The sequence below is a fragment of the Alexandromys fortis genome, unplaced genomic scaffold, assembly GCF_014885135.2.
Source record: "Alexandromys fortis isolate MF-2015 unplaced genomic scaffold, M_Fortis_MF-2015_v1.1 scaffold_231, whole genome shotgun sequence".
Classification (NCBI taxonomy): Eukaryota; Metazoa; Chordata; class Mammalia; order Rodentia; family Cricetidae; genus Alexandromys; species Alexandromys fortis.
In genome coordinates, this window is record NW_026068613.1 from 897,396 (window position 1) to 922,204 (window position 24,809).

Genomic DNA, 24,809 nt, shown 5'->3' on the forward strand with positions numbered 1-24,809 from the left:
AGAGAGAGAGAGAGAGAGAGAGAGAGAGAGAGAGAGAGAGAGAGAGAGAGAGAGAGAGAGAGAGAGCGCATAGGAAGTGAGCCAGAAAGCTACAGATCCATTTGTGGGCCTATGTGTTGCCTTGCTGGTCTCTGAACCACATTTTTTTTCTTCAGCTGCTTTTCTCTCTCATCACTGGACATTGCCCTGCTCCCCTCTTGGTTTCTTCATACATGCTGAGATGACAGCTACTGCCGTCTCAGCCTATCTATGTGCCGTACACTTAGATTTGAAAAACTCCCAAGATTTCTTCACTAGCCAGGAGGTGGTGGTGCACACCTTTAATCCCGGCACTTGGGAGGCAGAGGCAGATGGATCTATGTGAGTCTGAAGCCAGCCTGGTTTACTGAGCAAGTTCCAGGACAACCAGAGCTATATAGAGAAACCTTGTCTTGAAGAGAAGAAGAAGGAGGAGGAGGAGGAGGAGGAGGAGGGAAGGAGGGAAAGGAAGGAAGGAAGGAAGGAAAGAAAGAAAGAAAGAAAGAAAGAAAGAAAGAAAGAAAAGAAAGAAAGATTTACTTAGCATCACTGCTCTTTAAGGTTAGGTGGGCCTTACATGATCATCTGCCACACTCTTTATCTGACAGACAGGTCAACTGAGGTTCAGAATGGGGGTGCACTTCCTCTGTGTTCTACAGACTGGATGATGGAGTCTGGGCTGGGCTCACCTCGGAACCTGGCCCTGCTGCTGTTGCTCCCCCAGGCTTTACTGGTGTTCACATATTGTTTTAGTTGATGAGTGTTACTGTATGCAAGGCTTGAGACTTGTGCATGTGTGTGTTACATAGAGACTGGTTAGAAGTCCCGGGGATCTTCCCTCGACCTAGTTTAGCATTCTTCCTGCTCTTATTCCAAGGTACAGTGCTCTCTGGGGACTGGCTGGAGACGTGGCTGTTAATTGATGAAGATGGTGGGAATTAGCTAGTTCTTCGGTATCAATTGCTTGCCCGACTACATTTGCTTTGTATTGTGTTCAGGTGGGATGAGTAAAGAAAATAGCAGTGTCCCTGGAGCTTGAAAGCAGAGAAAGCAAGGCAGCCTGGATTTCTTTTTTTTAGTTAAATGTTGACAGTTGTATATATATAGGTATCACGATTACATTCACCTCATTACCCTTTCTTATCCCTCTCTCTTTTCTTAAATTAATCGTTTATTTTTCATGTGTACAGTGTTCTGCCTGCATGTATGCCTGAAGGTCAGAAGAGGACACCATAACTCATTACCCATGGTTGTGAGCCACCACGTGGTTGCTGGGACTTGAACTCAGGACCTCTGAAAGAGCAGCCAGTGCTCTTAACTGCTGAACCATCTCTCCATCCCCATCTGATCTTTCTTTCACTTCTGTTGATTACCCTTTTCTTCCCAGCTAGTTCCTTACCCCAGTGTGTGTGTGTGTGTGTGTGTGTGTGTGTGTGTGTTGTGTGTACTCAAGTGTAGCTCTTGTGCAGGTAGCTGCAATTGCAGCATGTTTGTGGTGGGGTCATGCCACAGCAGAAGTTAGCATTCCATAGCACTCCTACGATCTTTGCCATGTTCGCCTTGCTCCACTGCCATCTCAGCCTTCATCTCCAGTCATGTGGCGCTCGTGATGCTTGACTGGGCCTGAACCTTCTTGAGGCTTGGCCAAGTGACAGTCCCCATTTGGAATGCGGTTTGCCTCGTAAAAACGCAGTCGACTTTGAAACGTCAGTCAAATGTGTCCTCCTTTGTGAAGCCCTGTCTGTTTCCTCCTGTGACCCTTAGGTATCCTTTCCCTCACATGGATGCTGAGCTTTGCTGATGCGCTTCCCAGCCCCACCCTCCACACAGCTGCATGGGCATTGTGTGTCTCAGCAAATGGCTGTCTTTGTCTTTAGCAGGGAGCAAACTGCTTAAGGAAATCATGTGTGTTTCATTCTTTTTGTATTCTGTGTGTGTGTGTGTGTGTGTGTGTATGCATGTGTGTGTTGATGAGTATCAAGCCAGCCTTATGCATTTTAATTAAGTATCCTGCTACTGAACTACATTTCCTAATCTCGACTCTCTATTTAAATGCTTTCTTTTTCTTTTTGACTTTTTGAGACAAAGTCTTACTCTGAAACCCAACTGGCCTTGAACTCTCTCAGCAATACCTGTCTCAGTGTCCTGAACACTGGAATTGGAGGCATGAATCATTATGCCCAATTTCTATTGAAATCTTTATGCTTTCTTCTATGGCACCTGGCACATAGTGGGACAAGCATAAGTGGTGATGGAATAAGTGGTGTGAATTCATTGGGTAACACTGAAATTATACTCAGGGTAAAATACTTGTTTTTGTTTTTGTTGTTGTTGTTATTTCTCCCAAGGGAGAAATCATTTTAAATGCTATAGAAGCATCAGAAAGAATTAGGATAGGAGGACCTTAGGCAGTTGTCTTTGATTAGATAACACTGTGTGCCAAGCAATAGGAGTGGTGGCCTGATTGCAGGAAAGGAAGAAGCAGAGAAGAAACAGACACAGCGGGGTGAAATTACTAGTCATAGGGACAAGGTCATAAAAGGATGATGGAAAAGGTGATGACTTCCACGCATGAAGGATGGCGAGGTGGAAAAACCGTCTTGAGCCACTGCATAAATATTCACAATCCCGAACCACCTGCTCACCGCAGAATCTAGCTTGTCTCATCCAAGTGCGATTCTCCTTCAGCCATGCAGGAACAGACAGTGCCGATTGCGTTGTTTGTCGTGACCTCCCAGCTGTGGCCACCACGAAGAGAAAATACAGACAGGGCTGAGGGTGTTTGCTGCTGCTGGAGAGCATGTCCCTGGACTGTGAGGCCTTGGCTCTGCCAAACGTAGATAGTAAAAACTTTGAAAAAGGACAAACGGAGATGTGCGGGTTTGGAGGAGGATGCGGTATGTGTGTCTGAGGCAGGAGAATGGAAAGGTCAAAGGCAGCCACGGGCTACAAAGTAAGATCCCATCTTAAAAAAGGAGAACGAGTTGGAAGCATAATTTTTTTTTATCTTTAGGATGAACAATATCTTAGATAAGCAATTAGAATTTCCTGATTTTTTTTTTTTTTTTTTACACTTCCCTGGCTGCGTGAGCAGCAGAAGAGAGGGAACATCTTGACATTTGAAGAGCAGGGATATGCCCCGCTTTCGGCTGTGGGCATGCCTGCAGAGGCGGAGTATTTTAGCTGCACATCAGGGCTTCAGGTTGGGAAATGGTGTCAGGGGAGGATGTTATTGAGACCTGACCCTTGTGCTCTTGGAACTTTCCTTTAGCCATGAGTCAGATCTCCTCAGTCAGTGAGCCTGGGAAGGAACCTCAGTGTTCTCAGCGTGGCAGGCTCAATGTGGAGTATTTTGGCAGCGCTGTATGATGGGCTTGAGAAGCACCGGGCCATGGCCTGCCTTGGGTATGGGAAGGCCTGCGCAGGGGATGCAGGATGGGGAAGATGAGGAAGTCACACTCATGGAAGATCATTTACATTAAGGAAGATTATGGGATTCTTGGTATGAAGAAATCAAGGGAAAGAGAACAGACACCGAATTTGAGTAGGAGAATTGTTTCCCTCCAGTACTGACTTGGAGCCTAGTAATGACTTTTGGCACAAGGCTGCAACTTCAGCACTTGAGAGGTGTGGGCCAGAGGACCAGGAGTTCAAGGCTAGTGGATTTGGGGCCAGCCTAGACAACATGAAAAACCAAAACGACAACAAAACCAACCTACCCCCGACCCCTGACTTTTCTATGAAATTCTATGTGAAAAATTATTATGGTAGTACTTGGTATATGTCACTTGCACCTCCCTGTGGGACATGAACTTTTTTTTTCATAGTTGTCTTCTAGATTTGAATTTCTTTCTTAAAAATTGTGGTTGCTTTTTGAGACAGAGTCTCACTCTGTAGCCTGGCTAGCCTAGTTTTACCTTGGTCCTTCTGTGTCCTCTTTTTGTGCTGAGACTGTTAGTTTGGGCCACTATTGCCAGCCTTAAACATTCAGATTTAGACCCTGGGGGGCAGCCTCTTCACACTGTGTCTTCTACCTTTGCTCAAGCTCTGGCCCATTCAATGCTTGCTTTTCATCTTTTCTCTGTGTACAGGCCACCATGCAAAAAGTGGGGTGTTTTTGTGGAGGGGGTAAGAAAAGAGCAACCATCACCAAAACTGGGGCAGAGGCAAGACTGGAGGGATTTGAAACCTAGTTTACAAAGTGGTTCCCAGGATAGTCTGAGTTACAGGGAGACCAGTCTCAAAGATGCAAAGGAGGAGAAAGGGTTCATTGGATGTGTGGTAGGAGTGTCATATTCTATACGTGCATGCTTCACTAAATTATCCAAACCCTAAATAAAAGATTTGTGGGTGATTCAACTTGCATGTGCTTTTGTTCAGTGTTCTGAGTTGCTCCATACCTGCCATCTCCATCTTAGTAGCATGCATGATATAAATGGCTTATTGGATAGAAGTCACAGTGGGGCCATCAAGATGGATGTAGCATGAGCACCCAACCTACATGCACACACATGCTAAAATTGGAATGTTTGTTTATTGATAGAGAGCGAGAGTTTTCCAAGTGACCCCAGCATGGTGATACACACCTACAATTCCAGTGTTTGGGAGGTGGAAGCAGGAGGATCAGGAGTTCAGAGACAGTATGCTCTACACAGTGAGTTCAAGTTCAGCTTGTGGTACATGTGGAGACCCTTTTCTAAGACAAAACAAAACAAAAATAGTAAAAAATAAAAACACAAGAAAACCAAAGTTGTCACATGCTTGACTGGAGCAGGATGAGATGAGGCAAGACTCAAACCCCACACTGAGATTCTGAGGCCTGGGCTGCAAATTGAGACCCAGTCCCCAGTAAACTACCACAGTCGCCACCATCACCAGACTCCCAAATGCTTCACAGGGCAGGCACACATGCTGTCTAGTTTTGTGTGGAAAGTGGCAGAAGGGTCAGGCCAGCCATGACTCTGTTCCTCCTGCCTTCAGGTCCAGTCTGTGGTGCTATTTCCTTCCAGGCCCCGAGGGCACCGTGTCAGTTAGAACATGATCAGAGTTCTTGGTTAGGACCGTTTTTATTTCTTCCAATTGAAAAACAAGGTAACAGTTATCCTATAAAGCAATTTTGCTGTTGTTGTTTTTCCTGGTGTTGAGGACAAATGCAGTTGGGCTGAGTCAGGAGAACTGGGTCAGAAAGGGAAGCAGGGAACTGGGGGTTTTCCTTCTGGATTGTAGGAAGGCTTGCAAGCTGTTTGTCCTCAAGGCCCGTAATTAGTCTGTGAGGTTTCACCCTCCTGCTTCTTGTCCTTTGGGTCCCAAGAACTGATCCTTCTTTTCGAAGCATCAGCAGGGCCTCTTTTGGGTTCCTCTCTCCTTGGCTTTCTATGGCAGGGTTCCGAGCTTTAAAATCTTTCAGACCTTGTGACCTTTCATGATTCACGTGTATTCAACCTCAGTGTGTGTGTGTTCCATGTGCATGTATGTCTTCCTGTGTGTAATTGCTGGTGTGGTGTGGTGTGGTGTGGTGTGGTGTGTGTGTGTGTGTGTGTGTGTGTGTAGAGGCAACAGGTTAATGTCACATATCTTCCTCAATGATATTTCATCTTTTTTCCTCTTCAGATAGAGTCTGTCATTGAACCTGAAACTCACCAACTAGACTAGCCTGGCTGGACAAGGATCCTCATGTCCCTGCCTGCTCCATGCAGGGATTCCCCTGCATTTATGTAGGTGCTGGAGCCTGGAACTCAGGTCCTCATGCATGCCCTGCAAGCATTTGACCAAATCACCTCCCCAACCCTCTGTTTTAAACCTTTTCCGAAGTTAAACTAGAGGGGCACCTGCAGTGGGTAACAAAGTTAATGCTGAGAAGTCACAGCAACAAAAGCGAAAGCATGTGTTGTTAATAGAGTGTGGTCTCTAGAGAGTGTGCGGGAGGGCCTCAGGCTTCTTCGTAAATGTTCTTGCTGTAGTTTAGTGTTGTTCTGGAGCAGTCCGCTGCCAGTCGACTTCAGGCTGGCTCCTGAGTCAAGCTCCTGAGTGTTGCTGGCGGTGGCATGAAGTTGGCGCTCGGCTCAGACTGTTTCCTATGCCTGTGTATGTGGAGAGGTCAGCCAGCGGGGCACAAGAATTCTGCAGCTGGCCTGGCTCTTGGGAGTCTTACCCTCATCATCACTGGAATGATACTGGCCTCTGTGGTCTCCAGACTTCTTTTTGAGCTATAGGCCAACCCTCCACTTGCCTCCTAGAAGTCACCGAAGCCCTGGATCTAGAGCACAGACATCTGCTCTGGTTCCTGGCTCATTGTTCTTCCTTATTTGGCTTATCAGTAGACTGTGTCCATCCGTGTCCCCCAGCCCGCCTGACCCAACCCCCCGCCCCAGCTGGTTGTTGAGATACATCTGCTCTCAAGTGTAAGATTTATTTTTTGACCTGTGACCTAGTGACCTCAGTGGTGATGTCACCTAGCAAACGGTCTCACAGTGGTCACGGAAGGTTCTTGTTACCTTTGTGTCAAGGCTGCTGCTGGTTTGGACTCCTACATGTTCTTGCTTCTGCTGCCTCAAGGCAACACAGCAAATGAATGTCCAAGGCCTTTGGAGTCCCCTGTCCTTAACCAGAGATCAGATCTGTCCCCAGTTTAATCAGTGATGTATTTTCTGAGACCCTACTTCTTGAGGTTCCACATGACCACTGGAGTCCAGCACTGTAGTGAGCTCAAGAGAACACAGGGGCAAAAGCCTTAGATTGAAACCCTTCTTTTCTAACTCATCTGTAGTCTAATGTTAGCCATGCCCTGCATCTCCCAAAGCCTTTTTATTCCTTAAAATGGAGATCAACATGTATTTCTGCACTTTCTTTAAAATATTTATTTATTTATATAATGTATGCAATATTCTGTCTGTATGCCTGAAGGCCAGAAGAGGGCGCCAGACCTCTTTACAAATGGTTGTGAGCCACCAGGTGGTTGCTGGGAATTGAACTCAGGACCTTTGGAAGAGCAGGCAATGCTCTTAACCACTGAGCCATCTCTCCAGCCCCCATTTCTGCACTTTTTAAAAACTGACTTTGGACCAAGCGTCATTATACAAACTTATACCCCAACCCTCAGGAGGCAGAGGTAGTGGGATCAAAGTCTGGCTACACAGAACCTGCAAGGTATTATGTCTCAAAGAATCATGGTGGGAAGCAGGGATGGGGAGATTGATTGGTGGTTAAGCACAACTCCTGTTCTTGCAGAGGACCTGAGCTCAGTTCCCAGCACTTTCATCAGATGACTCCAAACTGCCAATAACTCCAGTTCCAGGGGAATCCAATGCCTCTGGCCTCCAAGGTCACCTGCTCTCAACATGTTTAAATTAAAAATAAAGTAATTCTACCCTCCCCAAAGAAAGACAGAAAAGAAAAAACAAACCAAGATATTATATGTTGTTTTAAAATGTAACTTGTTTATACATATTAATGTTTCCATACATGTAAATAGTGTGTGTTAATGACATACAGCACCCGTTGGGCTGCTGAGATGGCTCAGATACTTACTGCCGTGACTGATATCACCTGAGTTCTGTCCCTGGGACTCACTCCTGCAAGTCAGTCCTCTGATCTCCACTTGTCTGCCACACAAGAGCATTTTGTGACATATAAAAAATAAGTAAAAATATAACTTAAAAGATGATATGAGCCTGGAAAGAAGAATGTCTAAAGTTGCCTTATTATTTCCTTGTTTGGGGTTTTGCCTTATTTTTGTTTTGATTTTTTTCATGAGAGGGTCTTACTGTGTAGCTCTGGCTGTCCTGGAGCTTACTATGTAGACCAGGCTGGGCTTAAACTCACAGTCAAGATCCCCTCTGAGTGCTGGGGTTAAAGGCATGTACCACTGCTCCTGGCTTGTTGGTTTGTTTCAGAAGCTGCTTAACAAGGCTGTAGGCAACAGTCTGGGCATATTCATGTTTTGTGGTGGTCTATGTCAGGCAGCAAGCGCTGATTATGTTTGTCGTTTCCCAACACTGATTTCAGTGACATGAGAAGCCAACCACGGTGACAGTGTTTACACCACAGAAATTAGCAGATGACTCAAATCAGTGAATCCAGGCTGGTTTGCAAACATTTTTTTCTGTAGAGTTGAGGAGTTAAAGGTCCATTCCAATCAAGTGAGACTCGGTCATTTGTAAACCCAAATATGCCTCTTCAAAACCCTTCCCTAAAAAAAAACCCATGCAATTAAAACCCAAATCAAAACAACAATAAAACACCCCAAGTCAGGATGCACTTGGGATCCCTTGGGTCAGAATCCAGGATGAGCAAGGAGATAGGAACCTATTTTTAAAACAGTCTCGAAGTAATGCTGCCAGTGTGACTGACTGGTCCTTGGGCTGGGATGTTAGGGATAGAGATAGAGAGGATGGGTGAAAAGGTAAATAAGAGATCAAAGCAACTGGAGGTAACAGTGTTTCTAGGTTGCCTCATTTGGACCACTGAGCAGATGGAAGATGATGAAGGTAACTGGCCGTAAGCAGGCTGCTATGATCTGCTTAGGAGAAGTGAAGGTGAAGGGCATTATTTTGTACTTGTTAGAGGAGCCAGGGGAGGCAGGTTTCAGTGGTAGAAGCAGCCAAATACAGGGAGCCAGAGCTGGGAGAAGGCATGTTATTTAATGCTGCCTTGAGTTTCTGAATGATATTTATCTACCTTTGACTGGAAACACAAAATATATGTAAATTAATTAGAATCAAATAATAGATATGTCTTTCAAAACATGTCAGCTGGGGCTACAGTTTAAGGATTTTTGATGGGGAGAAGCTAGGGTATTGTAGGGAACAGACAGAGTGTGTGTGTGTTGTTCTACTCCTGTGACAGGAAATGGAAGGAAAAGCAACTTCAACTCCTTTTATAGATTAGTGAGCCCTGGGATCAGAGTGTTTGTCTCAAAGGAAGGTTCGGAAGTGTCTACACACCGTGGCTCCTCCTTGCTTTGGTTTTGAGCCCCTCCTGCAGTTTTTCTCCTTTGCCCCTTTCTCAGAAGTCATTCCAGGAATGTAATGGGGTAAGCTTAAATCTTTGAATCGTGTGGGGCCCGAGGTCTAGAATGTTATTGTGGCTGACGAGTTCTTTACTCTTCACTAAAAAAAAAATAACAGCAGAGAACAAGGCATTGGATAGAATATGTATTTTTTCCCCCAGCCATAGTTTGGTTATCTGGATCTGTGACAGGCTAAGACGGGCCTGGACATTCCTGTTCATCCTTGACAGAACTCCTGTCCAGGCTGAGGAACACAAGGGTTTGTCTGCCTTCAGGGAGGGGGCACAGGATGTTAAGAGCAGGAAGGGGAGAGACATCTGTGGGGGCAAGGTTTTTGAGGCCTGCTGTCCGGAGTCTTGACCAATCCTCCCAGGCTTCGAGTTCTGAGAAGCTGACCGCATTACTTCCTGAGTGAACGATTTACCTCTGAGTGACCTGGTTCATTTGCATTTACTCTGAGTACCTAAGATTCACTTTGAAGCGAAGTAGTGATTGGGGACAAAGCGGCGGCTAGAATGGTGGAAACAAGGGGAAAGGCTGTGTTCTACTTCAGCTAAGAGCAGCTGAAGGCCGTTGGAGCTGAGACTAACTCACTCGCCCCTTTCTCAGAAGCCATTCCAGGAATGTAATGGGGTAAGTTTAAATCTTTGAATCGTGTGGGGCCCGAGGTCTAGAACGTTATTGTGGCTGACGAGTTCTTTACTCTTCACTAAAAAAAATAACAGCAAAGAACAAGGCATTGGATAGAATATGTATTTTTTTTTCCCAGCCATAGTGTGATTTTCTGGATCTGTGACAGGCTAAGACGGACCTGGACATTCGAAACTCATAACATTCAGTAAGAGAAGCTAACAGTGGGAGTCTCAGCCTCCTGCCGGTGTTTGCTCGTAATGTGGACTTGAAGAGTCTCAATCATTTTTGCCCACCTTTTAACGAAGCCTCTATCAAGCATGAGACAACACTCCTGACTTTTAATGATTGAAAGATAAATCATGTCTTGTCTTTGGGATATGGAAAATGTTGAGGAGCAAGAAGGCGAATAAACAATTTGTGCTGATATGAGAGCTCAAAAAGGAGTCTTTCTGGACTGGCTGGTGGGATAAGCGACTTTATAAGTTTACGAGAGAGATAGCTCATTCTTTCACTTATTTGACATAGGTGTACACCTACTATGTGCTGGGCCCTTAGAATGGAAGGACAGTACAATTAAAACGGGACCTTTGCTTTCGTAATTCATCGTTACAGCAGAGGAGACAGTGAAGTGAAGTTGTTATCTTACATTTTCAAGACAAGGTCTTGTTGTATAGCCTTGGCTATCCTCAAGCTACAGCCCCTCCCACCTCTGCCTCCCAAGTGGTGGGATTATAGCTATGTGACACCACGCTGGACTGCAAAGCAAATTATTCAGGCTGATGCATGCTGGAGCGGAGATGATGGCCACCAGGATGACGTCCTTCCTGATGATGCTAATTTTGAAGAGTAACAGAGACATAATAGCTACGCACATAGTATGTTTCTCAGTGCCAGCCTGTCTCGTGAGCCTCAGCTCCTATAACACCCTAATAATACAGATGTTATTTTGTAATGTGGGATGCCTTATAAAGGTTAAAATTGAGTGTCCTGAGTGGAAGAGCTAAGATTTGAATTCAGGACATTCGATGGTGGCTGATGCCTTTAGTTCAAGCACTCGGAAGGCAGAGGCAGGCAGATCTCGAGTTCAGGGCCAGCCTGGTCTACAAAATGAGTTCCAGAACAGCCAAGGATACATAAGAGAAACTTTGTCTTGAAACATCCCCCTTCCCAAATATTAATACAGACAGTAAAACACTAGAGCCTGAGTCTTAATCCTTGGATCATTATTATCTCAGGGCAGGATTACTGGGTCTACTGAGCTTACTGGGTGAAAGAAAGAACTGGAGAGGATGTGACAGACCAGAGAAGGAATAAACTCAAAGGAAGAGAAGAAGCCTGGCTGTAGGAGATGAGGGAGTTGGGAAGTGAGACAGCATCAGGGTTAGGGGGCTTTTATTGTTAAAATAAGAGCGTGAACTTTGCTCCAAAATTATGGGAAACCCCAAGAATGCAAGTGTGCACTTGTGTGTGTGTTTATGTGTACATGTGTGTGTGCAAGCATGCATTGTGTGTGCACTCCCCCTGGGGTTTGTGGAATCAAACCCAGAGTCCTGAGCATACTAGGCAAGCTCTCTAACCTCTGGACTGTATCCCTGGGCTAGCCCCATGATTGAAAGCCAGAGGGTGACTTGAAGCAATGGAATCACCGTGTCAGGGAAGATCACTGTGTCATCGTGGTGGGTGGACTGGACATGGGCCCAGCCTGGCAGCAGAAAAGGCAGTTGGGAGCGCAAGAGTGATGAGAGAGGAATCTGAGCAGCCTGAGGGAGGAGGGACGTGGGCCATGGGGACTTGGGAGACAGAAGGAAGTGGCGTCTGCAAGCCTCGGTCTTGAGTGGTGGGAGGTGGGGTAGAACTTCCAGTGACTCTCATAGTGACCCACAAAGAGGCGAAAGACACTAAGGTCAGAAACGGACCGGCTCACCACGCGAGTCCTGTTGGACGCTATGATAATAAACACAAGGCTTGTGCCAATCCTTCTGTTAAAGGCTCATGTTAATCACGTCACTCCATCTTTGTAAGGAGTCTTTGAACTTACGTCTGAGCAGACGGGGCAGTGGGAATATGGAGAGGACTTGGGTTTGCTACTCTGAGTTGCTCCGAACATAAGCGGCGTCTGGAAACTTCGTATACAGATACTGTCTAGGAGAAGGCAAATTTTCTGAACTGTCCGCTACAGAAAGCCACTAGTCATATGGATATAGAGTACCTAAAGTGCAGCTAAGGACTGCATTTCTAACTAATTGAAAATCACATGATCAGATGTGATTAGTGGCCACTGTGTGGGTCCACCCAACTCTTTGCTCTGCTGTCTTTGGGAGCTGTCTATACATCTGCCATGAGTAGGGAGCTTTAGGGTGAAGCTCACTCACCCCCAGAGATGGATTGTAGTGGATTTTCTAGTTGTTTTTAACATTTAAATTGCATTCACTCATTCATATTCATTTGTTTGTTTTTAAGTTTGTTTGCTTTTGGTCAGAGTCTTGCTTTTTTAAAAAAAAGATTTATTTATTTTTATTTTATGTGTATGGGTGTTTTGCCTGCATATATACCTCTGCACCACATGGTTACCTCATACCTGCAGAGGCCAGAAGAGGGGGTCAGAGTCCCCTGAAACTGGAGTTACAGATGGTTTTGAGCACCCTGTGGGTGCTAGGAATCGAACCTGGGTCCCCTACAAGAGCATCCAGTACCCCTAACAGCATCTTTCCAGCCCTGGTCAAGGCCTCACTGTAAACAGGCTGACCTAGAACGCATGGCAGTTCTCCTGCCTTAGCTTCCTGGGACCAGGGATTACAACTGAAGTACCGCAGCAGGCTCATGGCAGATCATTTTAGCTTCTTACTAGTCACGGCTTATTTGAGACTCTGATAAGCATTAGAACCTCTCTGGGGAACGTACAGTGCTCTTGCACGAGTTAGTTGTGATGATGTCAGGGGTCCCTGAGGGGTAGATTCCCTGGTTGGAAACACGAAGACGCAACCTGATAGTATGGTACCTTGAGAGCACGGACCTCCGGTTTTTGTTTACCGGTCTGGGTTCCAGAAGGATGTTTAGTATATAGTTGGTCCTGGATAATTTATGGAAGCAGTGGCTGAGAGAGTCTCGGGGAACACTTCAGGATCAACCAGCACTTATGAAACTCCCAAGAAAGACAAAAGAGCGGAAGTCCTGCAGAGGGAAGTCCGAGGACTCACAAAAGTCCAGAAGGAGGCCCTTGCAAAGCCTGCATCACTCGCCACGTCGGACCTGCTTGGCCAGTCCGATAGGGTTAGGATTCTGGTTTGTTTGCTTTGGTTTTTGAGCTATAGTCTCACTCTGTAGCCCAGGTTGTCCTTGAACTCATGACCCCCCCCCCCACCTCCCCAGCCTCTCCAAATACTGGGACCACAGCTGTGCGTCACCACTTCCAGTTTGAAAGCAGGATTAACCAGTGTCCCAGGGAACAAAACCAGAGTGGTGGCCATGGGGATCCGGATTGCAATGGACTGACTAAAAAATCCAGGGGTGGGTCCTCCGTCCTGCCCCTCGCTGTCCCTGGGAAGCTTCGAGACACTACTCACTAGCTCAGCAGTAGCGTGCTTGCCTGGCCTGTGTGGACCCTGGGTTAGATGCCCCAAATGACTGCCTAGATCAACAGCTGCCCACTTTGGCAGAGATAAACTGCATGATAAAGCACCAGTTCATTATGTTTTGACAAAGATTTAACAGTCACCGGGCAACTGTTACGTCAATGGCCATAAAGAAAAGGGAAAACAAAGGAGTTGAAAGAGACCTCACCTACCCTTTGCCCAGCACAGAGGCGGCTGTAATCTCAGCTGCTCAGGGAGGCTGAGACTGAAGGACCAGGGCTTTGAGGCCACCCTGGGCTACACAGTGAGGTTCTGTTTACACAGAACAAAGCACAGCTGCGCGGTAGCCTCCACCTGTAATCCCGGCATTGGGGAGGTGGACGCAAGAGGACCCCCCGCAACGTGGAGGCCAGCCTGGGCTACGAAGTTCCATTTCAGACAGCCTAGACCCTTGAACCACACCCGGTCTCATACAGAGCAGGGCAAACCGGAACCAAAGAAAGCACAGACACTGACATGTTTAGAAGTGAAAGTGTTTGTGGGTTTGGGCGAGTGAGGGGAGTAAGGAGCTGCATTCCGAATCCCCAAATCTTTGTCCAGCTTCCCCTCTAGCTGGAGAGTCTCCAGGGAGCCCTTAAGCAGAACTGAGCCTCCAAACCCTGTAGGCAGATTGGCAGTTTGCTTCCAGCCTGTGATTTCCTAAGTACTCTCTGAGACTATTGGGTGTGTTGTGTAAGAGGCTGGCAAGTCACTCACAATGTCCCTGTCACATCTGTGTGCTTATTTCTATTATTAGACCTTCCCGTACTTGCCTGCCAGGTGACAAACAGAAACCCACTTTCTTTATTCTCCACTTCTCTGCTACCCCCTTTCTCTTTCTGAATGTGACTTCCCTACCCAAACCAAAATTGGAAACACTAGAGTCAATTTATTTTGTTTTTTTCTCTTACCTTTTGGTTTTTCGAGAGAGGTCTTCCCGGCATAACCCCGAATGTCCTGGAACACGCTCTGTAGACCAGGCTGGCCTCAAACTCACAGACATCCGCCTGCTTCTGCCTCCCGAGTGCTGGGGTTATTTTATATGTGAAATGCAGTTTTCTCTTCCAGTTGTGATGGCCTGACTCTGTTTTTCGCGCCAGTGGCTCGTGACAGTTTTCTCATTGATCCTGTCTCTTGGGGCTGAGGGAAATGACTCAGTAGGTAAGGAAAGGTGCCTCCCACCAACCCTGAGGAGCGAATTCCATCCTTGGGACCCACACACTGGAAAGACAGAACCGATTCCTGTAAGTTGTTCTCCAACTTCCACGCATATGTTGTGACATGTATATACACTCCCACTCAAAAGAAAATCAAAAAGAAAGAGTTTCCTCTCTGCCGATATGACAGTTCCACAGTCGAGAGCTAGCCTAGCACACTTGGGGCCCTCAAAGACACTGACACCTCAAAAACAAGAGCACACAGCAAAAACCTCTGTCACTGCTTGACCTCTGTTACTGTCCTGTGGTTCCTGGGCAGTGTCACAGTATCTGTTGGTCAAGCGACCTGTGAACATTCTGTGCAATTGGTATTCCCCACCTGCTGGGACCTCTGTCATTTCTAAACCACATTACCCTCAGGCCATGTGATGTTATGCACATCTGCCCTTTGCAAAAAGTAAATCCCGTCTAGTCTGCTAAGTGGCAGAGTCCAGACAAGAACTGGAGTCTCCGTGATCTGGGGCATGATGATTGGATTCCTTGCAACTTAATCCCTAGCTCTATAAACCAAGGATTAGGTAGTGACTAAACACCGTAAGTCTCCATTTCTTGAGGAATTAGGCTAAGAGAGGATTAAGTGAGCCGGCTGGGGTTAGAAGGCCAATAAGAAGCCAAGTCAGGGAAAACCCAGTTCATCTGTTCCTACTACATCCACAGCCCGGGAGAATTTATTTCTCCTTGTTGATTAATCAAAGACAGCTGTAACTGTCACTTGCAATGTTTTGAAACTCCCAATTAGCATGAGATAATTGTTGCTAATGCAGCCGTCTGCAGATTATTGCCAAAAGCAGAGAAATGGGCACTTTAGTCTGCAGACTCGGTGTGGGTGGCTTCCATCAAGTTCGGGGAATACTGAACTTCATCTGGCAAGCCTCATGGCAGCTTGGGTCCACCGAAGTCTCAAAAGCTCCCCAGGCTTAGGAGAGCAGCGCATCATTGCCTGGGAGAGGAAGAGCTGACTCAACTCAGGAAATGTCCTTTCAGAAAATGGGGCTGGGCAGGATGTGGTGGCCCGCGCCTGGAATCTGAGCTGCTGGGGAAACTGAAGCAGGAGGCTTGAGAGTTCAAACGTGGGGCTACCTAGTTAGTTCAAGGTCAAGCTGGGAAACAGTGAGAGTGTCTCAGAATAAAAGCAAGCTGATGTCTCTACGGTAGGCCACTTTAAAATACACACACACACACACACACACGCACGCACGCACGCACGCACGCACACACGCACACATGCATGCAAGGTCCTGGGCTCCATCCCCAGCACTGCAAAAATAAAATGAGATACTGAACTAAAACATCCAAAGGCTCTCGGTCCCATCTCCCCCATCATCAAGCTGGGTCTTCAGAGAGCACAAGGGTATCTGCTTGTGGTTTGTGAGGTTAACTGTCTTTCTATATGTCTCTGTTCTTTGGAGTGGGGAGGAGGATGGTTATTCAATGGAGTCAAGGGAATTTGTCCAGCATGCATTGCAAAGCTTCCAGACCCGACCTGCCTTCTGAAGCGCACTTTGTGAATTACCATGGATATCCCCAGCGCTTCCCAGTGGTTGAGAGTACTAATGAGACCATCCAAGATAAACCTGTGCTGTAGCAGGCATGTGGGGAACAAAACCAGGAGTCTGCTGGCTCCCTCTGATGTATTCAATAAGTGTGTGTGTGTGCATGTGCGTGTGTGCGCACACAGTCAGATATCAACCTCAGGAGTCCTTCCTTAGGTGCTGTCTACTTTGCTTTTTGAGACTGGGTCTCTCGATGGCCAGAGAGGGCCAGAGATCTGCCTGTGTCCACCTTCCCAGTACTGGGGTTACAGGCACGAGCCGCCACAATTGGCTTTTTAAATGTGGGTTCTGAGTCTGGGACTCAGCTAGCTTTGAACTGTCCTGCCTCTGTGTCTTGCGTGCTGGGGTGACCAGCATGTCCCGCTGTGCTTGACTCCACCTGCTTATAAGTTTCAATGCAGAAAGCTTGCTGTTGAGACACTGCTTTGCTGGAGCCCAGAAAGAAGTGACCTTTTGTTTTCTGTTCTCGAAGCATCTCTTGTTTCGTGAGAGCCATTTTTTTTTACTCTTGAAAGCAGAGCCCATGTCTGATCCCACATCTACTGCTGCGTCGTCCTCTACAAAAACGCGTGCCATCTGGCATTACACGGCCATTCGTGTGTGTACCAGACAAGGGCCTCCACGCTTACCATGTGCTGTTCTCAAGCCTGAAGGGACTGTCTATCAGTGAGGTCTCTTTCTAGCAGCAGAGGAGAAGGTTGTGAAAGAACTCACTCAGTCATAAAGTAGGAAGTGGAGAAGTAAGTGTGAATTTAATCCACAGCAGAGTAATGTCACACTGTAGACGTCTCCCCTTCCCACGTGACCCAGGCTTTGTGGTCTAGACTCAGTCATTGCCTTATTGCTGCTTCCTGTTGGCTTAAGTGCACATTCACAATGTGTGCAGGCTGTTTTTTTTTTTTTTTTTAAATTCTGTGTGTGTGTGTGCGCGCGCGCGCCAGAGACAATTTCTGGTAGGTGGTATGAATTCTGAGGATAGAACTCAGGTTGCCAGTCTCAGGACCTAGAGGGAAGTGTCTTTACCAGCTGAGCCATCTTGTTGGCCCTCAGTTGGTATTTATTAGTTACTTGGAATCAGTACACGTTTTGAAGGCCACCAGTTTTTATTTTCTGTAAACTGAATTTTCAAAACCATGGGAAGACCAGAAGAGGGCGCCCAAAAATTGACTCATTACGGTGACTGTGGCGTTGGGTTGGTTGCGATTTGGGAAACAACAGTGCCATCTAGTGGAATAATTTGGTAACATTGCTTTTTCTGAAACTGGTATATTGATTATCGTTTGGTCTGGGCTCTCTCTTAATTTTAAGTTTTGGTTGCTAGAGGAAGGGTAGGGTGAGCAGGAAGTAGCAGCCTGTTATGCCGAAGTAGATCAAAGCCAGCCTATTCCTCAGAGAGGCTGTGATACTCCTCATGGTTGTTTGGGTTCGTTGAGCCCTTTGACTGTTAGAAATGGCATAAACCCTGAACACTCCTGCGCTTTCCTAGCAGTAGACTGGTACACTCTGTTGAGGCTTGCCTCTAGAGCCAAGTGACTTGGAATTTCTTCTCCTGCTCCATCCCGGTGCTGCTTGATAAGAATATAAAATTACATGGTTCAACAGCCCTGGAGCAAAATTCTATTAAAAGAAGTTTTAGATATATTTATATATTGTATAGACTCCTCAAGGAATTCTGCTTTTAGTTTTTTTATTTTTTTATTTATTTTATTTTCTTTTCTTTATTTTGAGACTGGGCTTGTGTGTGTAGTCCCTTCTGTCCTGGAGCTGACTCTGCAAACCAATCTGACCTCAAACTCACTGAGATCCGCTTGACTCTGCCTCCCAAAAGCAGGGATTAAAGTGTGTGCCACCACCGCCCAGCTTCAGAACTCTGCTTTTGAATTGAGCTCTGTGGTCATCTAGCCCACAGAATAGGAAGTTTAGAGATTTTGCTCATCCCGGGGGCAGGGCAGTGGACCTAGTAAGGACCTAGACTAAAGATTCTGCACCATCTTTAGTCTCTGCCTTCTGGCAATCTCCCTCCCTTCAACCAGCCTTGGGCGGGTTGAGGAAAACTAGGTTCCGGTCCCAGTAGAAAGCTTAAACCACAAAGATGAAAGCCTCAGAGCTACGGAGGCCTGCGTGCCTAGGGACCTGGGTCGTTGGTTAGGTAGGCTCTTCCTTCTCCTGCCTGGGCAGCTGCAGAGGTGCTCTGGATGTCGGGAGAGTGACTTTCGGCTGGTTACTGTCTTCTCAGCCCACACGGCTGCTTCCACAGGAACACTCTGCTTTCGCTTGATTTTGTAACCTCGTTTCTTTGTATAGCTGAGGTCTGGACGACCTCCCCCGGGGTTGAGAAAGCAGGAGCAGTTTTAACGGTTCACATCCTGTGTCTTCTCTCAGCAGCCAGCAGAGCAGCCAGCAGAGCAGCCACGACGATGACTCCAGCAGGTTCCTGAGTCCCCGAGTGCGCCAAGAAAGGTAAGTGCAGAGAAACTGGTGTGTGTGTATGTGTGTGTGTGTGTGTGTGTGTGTGTGTGTGTGTGTGTGTGAAGGTGGTGGTGGGGGTCGGGGGGAGAGAAATGGCTGAGAATGGGTTGATGTGCCTCGGTTGTTTCTGCCGTGTGAGAGAGCTCTGGGAAGCAGAAGAGGGGGCATCTGGCCTTTGTCCTTGGAGAATGGTCAGAAAGACAAACTGTTGTCCCAGAAACCGGAGGGAGTAACACTCCAGGAGGCTGCTGAAGGCAGGGGGCTGGCTCTTCAAGGGGAGACGTCAAATGCAGACCAAAGGCTCTGAACTAACTTCGGGTTTAGGGTTTGAGTCATGCTTTTGTTTTGTTCTCTTCTGTTTTATGACAGAATTTCTCTGTGTAGCAATCCTGGCTGTCCTGGTACTGGCTTTGTAGACCAGGCTGGCACCCGAGATCCTCTTGGGCCTTCCTCCCAAGTGCTGGGATTAAAAGCATATGTCACCACGCTGGCGAAAAGATTTGAGTCGTACTTCAGAGACTGAGTGTAGTGTGGTTCATATAGGGACAAGGAATTTTGTTTCGTTCTCCTTTGGTGTAAGGTATTTTGTACCCGAGGAATCTGTGTGCCCTGGGCTGGACACCTGTGGTCCCAGAAGGCTGCAATCTTTGAGTGGAGCAGATAGTGTGTGGTGGTGGGGTTATCAGAGAAGAGGTTGATAAAGAGGTTGATAAAGGGCAGTGAATGGGGCAGCTCCTAAGTGTTGGCTTGAGGATCTGAGAGTCTGTTGGTTCTGCACTAGCGGTGAGGCCTGCCAGGTTCTGTTTCATTCATGTTGTCAGTATGGACAGAGTGGTTTCTGGGCGTGAGTTAACTTTGCTAGTTTTTATATAAGTCAGAGAATGGTGGTTTGACCTGAAATGCTGGACCTTGACCCCAGAGCCTGTAGCTGGCCGAGCACACATTCTGAATTCATACCTGGAGAGAGCAAAGCAGCAGAAGGGGAACTAAGAAACTCAACTAGCCTACTTTAGGACCTCTGGGTTTTGTTTATTTTGGAAGAGCCTCTTGCTACGTAGCTTAGGCTGGCCCTAACTTGATAGCCTCCTGACTCTGTCTCTTCAAGTACTAGAATTATAGGCGTATGGCCCTGTACTTGACTTGGGATAATGTGTTTCAAAAGAGGAAGTCAACTGTATTCTAGGAAAGACTCACTTACTTAAAGTTTTAAAATTACATTATAGTTCATTCTCTCTCTCTCTCTCTCTCTCTCTCTCTCTCTCTCTCTCTCTCTCTCTGTGTGTGTGTGTTTCTATGTTTGACACATATGGAGATTAGAGGACCATTTTCCGAAGTCTTTTCTGTCCTACCATGTGGGCCCTAGGGACTGAACTTGGGTTCTCAGGTTTGACGGAAAGCCTCTTTACCCACTACGCCATCTTGCCTACTCGAGATGCATCTCTTTTGGTTTTGGCAGTTTATGTCTATAGCCCAGCACTCTGAGATCAGGGATAGGAAGATCCCTGAAAGCACAAAGCTAGCCTGGTCTGCACAGCTCAGGTTAGGAAGAACTTGGTTTGTTTTGATTTTTTGAGACAGGGTTTCTCTGTGTAGCTTTGGAGCCTGTCCTGGAACTTGCTCTGTAGACCAAGCTGGCCTTGAACTCAAGGAGATCCATCTGCCTCTGCTGGGAATAAAGGCGTGCACCACTATCCAGTTTAGGGTGAACTTGTGTGTGGCAAAATAGGTCTCACAAAGTGATGAATTCGCCCTCACAGGAGAAATCAAGCCAAGGCTAGGTAGTGTGTCCTGGGCCAGAGTGACAGGGTCTCTCTAAACGTTGTGTTTATTTTGCAAAGTCTTCTGAATTCTGGACCATTTTCTCAGTTTTATGCCCATCATTAGCCCAAATGAGTCATTCAGTTCAACCTAAATGGAGTCAGTATGGAGATGTGCCCCCCCCCAAAAGACTATTAGTCAGAGTACTTAGTAAATCGGTTTTGGTCTAAGGATAGCTCCTTTGGTCCCCAGAGTAACTTACACATCTGTGTATGGATGTCGAGATTTTTAGCACGTATACTCTTAAAAGAATTGGCATAAGCCGGGCGGTGGTGGCGCATGCCTTTAATCCCAGCACTCGGGAGGCAGAGGCAGGCGGATCTCTGTGAGTTCGAGACCAGCCTGGTCTACAGAGCTAGTTCCAGGACAGGCTCCAAAGCCACAGAGAAACCCTGTCTCGAAAAATCAAAAAAAAAAAAAAGAAAAAAAAAAAAAAAAAAAAAAAAAAAAGAAAGAAAGAAAAAAAAAAAGAATTGGCATAGAGGTCCCTGAGTCAGTTCTCTTCTGTACCTGCACACTGAGTTATCTCTGGGTGAATACTGTCGTTCTCAGGGTGATGGCCTCAGCCATGGTTCACCTTTTGGGTCTGGTTGCCATCTACTCTCTTCCCTCCGTGTTATTTCTGTTGCTTGGCCCATTCCAGGGGGAGAGAACTAAGTACTCAGTTCCATGTAACCTTGACAACATCCTCCCCAGGATTCCCTGTCTCTTGAATGCTGCTACCCAGACAGACAGGCTTTTGGTTGGCTGCTTAGTAATGGACACGGATAAAAATTATATTTGGTCTCCTTGTCTGATCATATGTCCTTATATAAAGGGTTCTCTTCTAGTCTTGTAGCCTCGAGAAAAAAAAAACCCTAAATTTCTTTCCCATCTGGAACCTGCTGTGGTGGTTTGAAAGAAAATTGCCCCCCAAAGGAGTGGCACTATGAGGAAGTGTGGCCTTGTTGGAGCAGGTGTGTCACTGTGGAGTTGGGCTTTGAGGTCTCTTTTGCTCAAGCTTACCCCAGTGTGACTACAGTTGACTTCCTGTTGCCTGCAAGGTGTAGCAGCCTCAGCTCCAGCACCATGTCTGCCTGCACACCTGCCATGCTCTGTGTCATGATGATAATGGACTGAACCTCTAAACCGTAAGCGAGCCACCCCAGTTAAATGTTTTCTTTATGAGAGTTGCCGTGGTTATGGTGTCTCTTCACAGCAATAGAAAACCCTAAGTTCTTCATGGGGTCATGGACATCATTTGCTTCTGCTTGCTTGTCATCTTGTGGTATGCCAGAAGTGTGCTTTGGATGGCGGTCCCTGTGTGTTCCCCAATCTGAGATACCCAGAGCCGCCCAGCGTTTGTCCCGGCCGCTCTCAGTGAAGTCTTCCCTTCTTGGGTTCCGTTTGCTCGTGAGAATGAGTTTCCAGGGGCACACCCTGTACTTGACTGATTCTTCCTTTAATGCATTTTTCACCCATTTTAGAGTCTCCTGCTTTGAGAACGTTGGGCTGCGATGGACTGAGATTTGGATCTGAAAAGATTTATGTAGTAGTGAGGATGTGCCTGTGTTGTGCCTCTCTCTCTCTCTCTCTCTCTCTCTCTCTCTCTCTCTTTCTCTCTCTTTCTGTGTGTGTGTCTGTGTCTGTGTCTGTGAGTCTGTGTAGAGGGTTCGGTGGTGCTGACAGAGGTCAGAGGTCATCTCTGTATTTCTTCTGCTGTCCTGTCTCTTTTCCTCCCACCCTCCCTCCTTCATTTCTTTCTTACTTAGGAGTGGAGGAGAAGGCCTCTCATTGGCTTGTAACTCAGTAATTAAACTAGGAGTGAGCCCCAGGGATCCATTTGTCTTTGCCTGCCCCATGCTGGCTGTGATTATAAGCTCAGGGCTTCTGGAGAGGGAGCTCCTGCTTATGTCAGCAAGCATTATACTGACGGAGCTGTGCTCCCAGCCCTTCACTTTGGGCCTTTGAAAGATGGTGTCTCATTAATGGCCACCTTTCCTACACTGCGAGTCTCTCCTGTAATCTTGTCATTCACTCTGTGCCATCCCTGGGGGGTGGGGGAGCTAATGCAGCAGGGACTGTCACAGACTGAGAGTGGCCAAGAATGAGGCTTTCTATGACCGTTTCCTCTGTTCCACATCGTGAAAGCTTGCTTCACAAAGCAGGCAGAATTAGCATTGATTTCTTTAAAATTTTTTTAAATTACAGGTTTTATGGTCTTTTTTTTTTAGTATAAGTTGTTCTTTTGGCTGGTTGACTAAAACATTGATTCTTTTCATCGCTGTGTGAGATTCAGGATGGACATAATATTTAGAGACAAGATAAGCAAGCACCTTGCTCCAAGCATGTGCCCCCTGACAACAGGACAATCACCACGTGATTGTCTCATTGTGTAGACATCATAAGGCATCCAGGAATCTAATCTCCTGGACTTTCAGTGTTGACTGAAGTGTGAGCATGTGTCCCGTGGCTGTCTTAACAGTTCTAAAGGAAAAGTCTCTATCTGGTCAAACAGGGCAGCAGTGATTCCTAGGGCAGCCGGGAAAGGTTGATTCAGAATCCATTTACTAGGAAATGGGGGAGGGGTTGGAACAAGGGCTGTCTCAGAAGTAGGACACATCTGTGTGCCGCCTGCCAGGTTCCCAATAAAAAGGAAAAGAGATAAACTTCCTCAGGTTTGTGTGTTAGGGGTGTGTGTGTGTGTGTGTGTGTGTGTGTGGCCCATTAATCCACTTTTCTTGCTTCTAGGTGAAGCCAGTAGCAAGATGAAACATTAGTTTCCAGGTTCACCCCACACTAGACCAGTTATTAAAGTTTCTTAGGTACCCAGAACTTCATTCAGTACATTTCCCCGCGTGGCGGGGCTTTGTAAACAGAGCAGGGATTGTAGGCAAAGGAGTTGTTTTACTAAGGACCTTTGTGTGAAGCAGGGGAGTTTCCGTCGAGTGTGGTCTCAGCTATCGGGATGCCTTCCAGAAACAGAATAGTTGAGACCCGGAATGAGGGTGTGTATATGTGGTTGCCAAGGTGGGGCTGCAGCAGGGGCCAGAGTGTGCGTGCATGTAGACATCTCCGCATGCAGGCAAGCATGCCGTGAGCCTTTGTGAAATAGCCATAGACAACAGGAAAGCTGCAAGAGCCCAGCTGCAAGCAAGATGGGTAGAGGTGCCCTGACTGTTGATGGGGCCTGTGGTCCGGTAAGAGCAAATACCTCATGGTCCGCCACAGCCACACTGTATTCGCAAGGCGCGCGCTCTCTTTCTCTCTCTCTTTCTCTCTTTCTCTCTTTCTCTTTGTTTTGTTTTCAAAGCAACCCAGTCTGGCCTTAAACTGGTTGTATAACTGAGGATCATATTGAAGTCTTCTTCCTCCTACAGTTTTTCGAGGGCTGGGATTAAAGATCCATGTCACACCTGACTTTCTTCTTAAATGGGCATTTTTGTTGTACTTTTTGTTGGGGCGGGAGGTACTGGAAATCAAATCCAGGGCTTTTCCACATGACCATCAAACTAGATATACTTAGTAGGTGTTAAATAAATGGCAGGTATTCATGCTCTCATTTTGACTCCCAATGAGACTTGACTCTTCCTGAATAGAGCTGTGCTCTTCTGACCTAAAGATGGGGAAGGGCTCATGAGGCCTCACCCAGCTGGGAATGATTGGCAGTTGATAGCTGCTGGGCGAGGGAGAGTTGCCCATGCTCCAGTGGGTGGCGCCACACCCTGTGCCTAGGGTAGCTCTAATTTTGACTCAGTGGGCTATAAAATAACAACAACAAAGAGGAGGGCTTGCGAAGTTGGGAGGGGGAGGAGGGTTCATGGAGGAATGAGTGGTAGATAATGATCAAAATATATTACATGCATATATGAAATTCTCAAAGAATAAATAAAATAAATACTATATATCTAAGAGACCGCCCAGATAGGAAGTGTGGGTGGAATTTGGAGCACCTGCAAATTCAAAGTACAGACACTGGATAAACAGTGAGGTGTGACATCACCCCTCAAGAGTCTCGTTGTTAAGGTGAGACACACTCGCAAATGAATGTACAATGGTATTATGGACATGGAATTGGGCATTCAGTAATAAGCATAAAATCCTTGCTAGGTACCAAACTGTGCAGGGAATCCCTTCCATATTATCTTAACACATCCCTCTTTCTGTGGCCCTACCAAGCTGGTGCTGTTTTTTCCAGGGTTAAGGAGACTTGAGACCCAGTGAAGTTAAGAACCTGCCCAGGAGTGGCTTACTGTTGGGTGGCGGCACTGGGGAGTGTAAACGGCATCCACAGAGACTCTGGAGAGGGATGCTTTGGCTGAGAGCTTCTGGATGGGGAAAGTGTCACGTGGACAGCATTCCCAGGGAAGGAACAGGACGTACACCAGCACGGGGTGTGAGAGAGCAGGGGAAAGCGGGAGGGTTCAGGAACTACAGACACTTAAGTTGGCTGCAGCACGGTGCTCTAGGAGTGGACTTCTAGCAAGTGGCCAGAAAAGATTAT

At 46.8% G+C, this 24,809-nt stretch overlaps 1 protein-coding gene across 5 annotated transcripts in view; it reads left to right on the forward strand.

The window, feature by feature from the left end:
* Gramd1b (GRAM domain containing 1B) overlaps nucleotides 1-24,809 on the forward strand; it is a 174,052-nt gene that overhangs the window by 35,649 nt on the left and 113,594 nt on the right. For 3 of the 5 annotated variants that reach the window (XM_050133482.1, XM_050133489.1, XM_050133480.1), the window contains exon 2: nucleotides 18,422-18,499. In XM_050133482.1, the coding sequence (XP_049989439.1) occupies nucleotides 18,422-18,499 (78 nt within the window). Of the gene's footprint in view, nucleotides 1-18,421; nucleotides 18,500-23,355; nucleotides 23,506-24,809 lie in introns of those variants that run through there. The other 2 variants (XM_050133481.1, XM_050133484.1) reach the window with 2 other exon arrangements.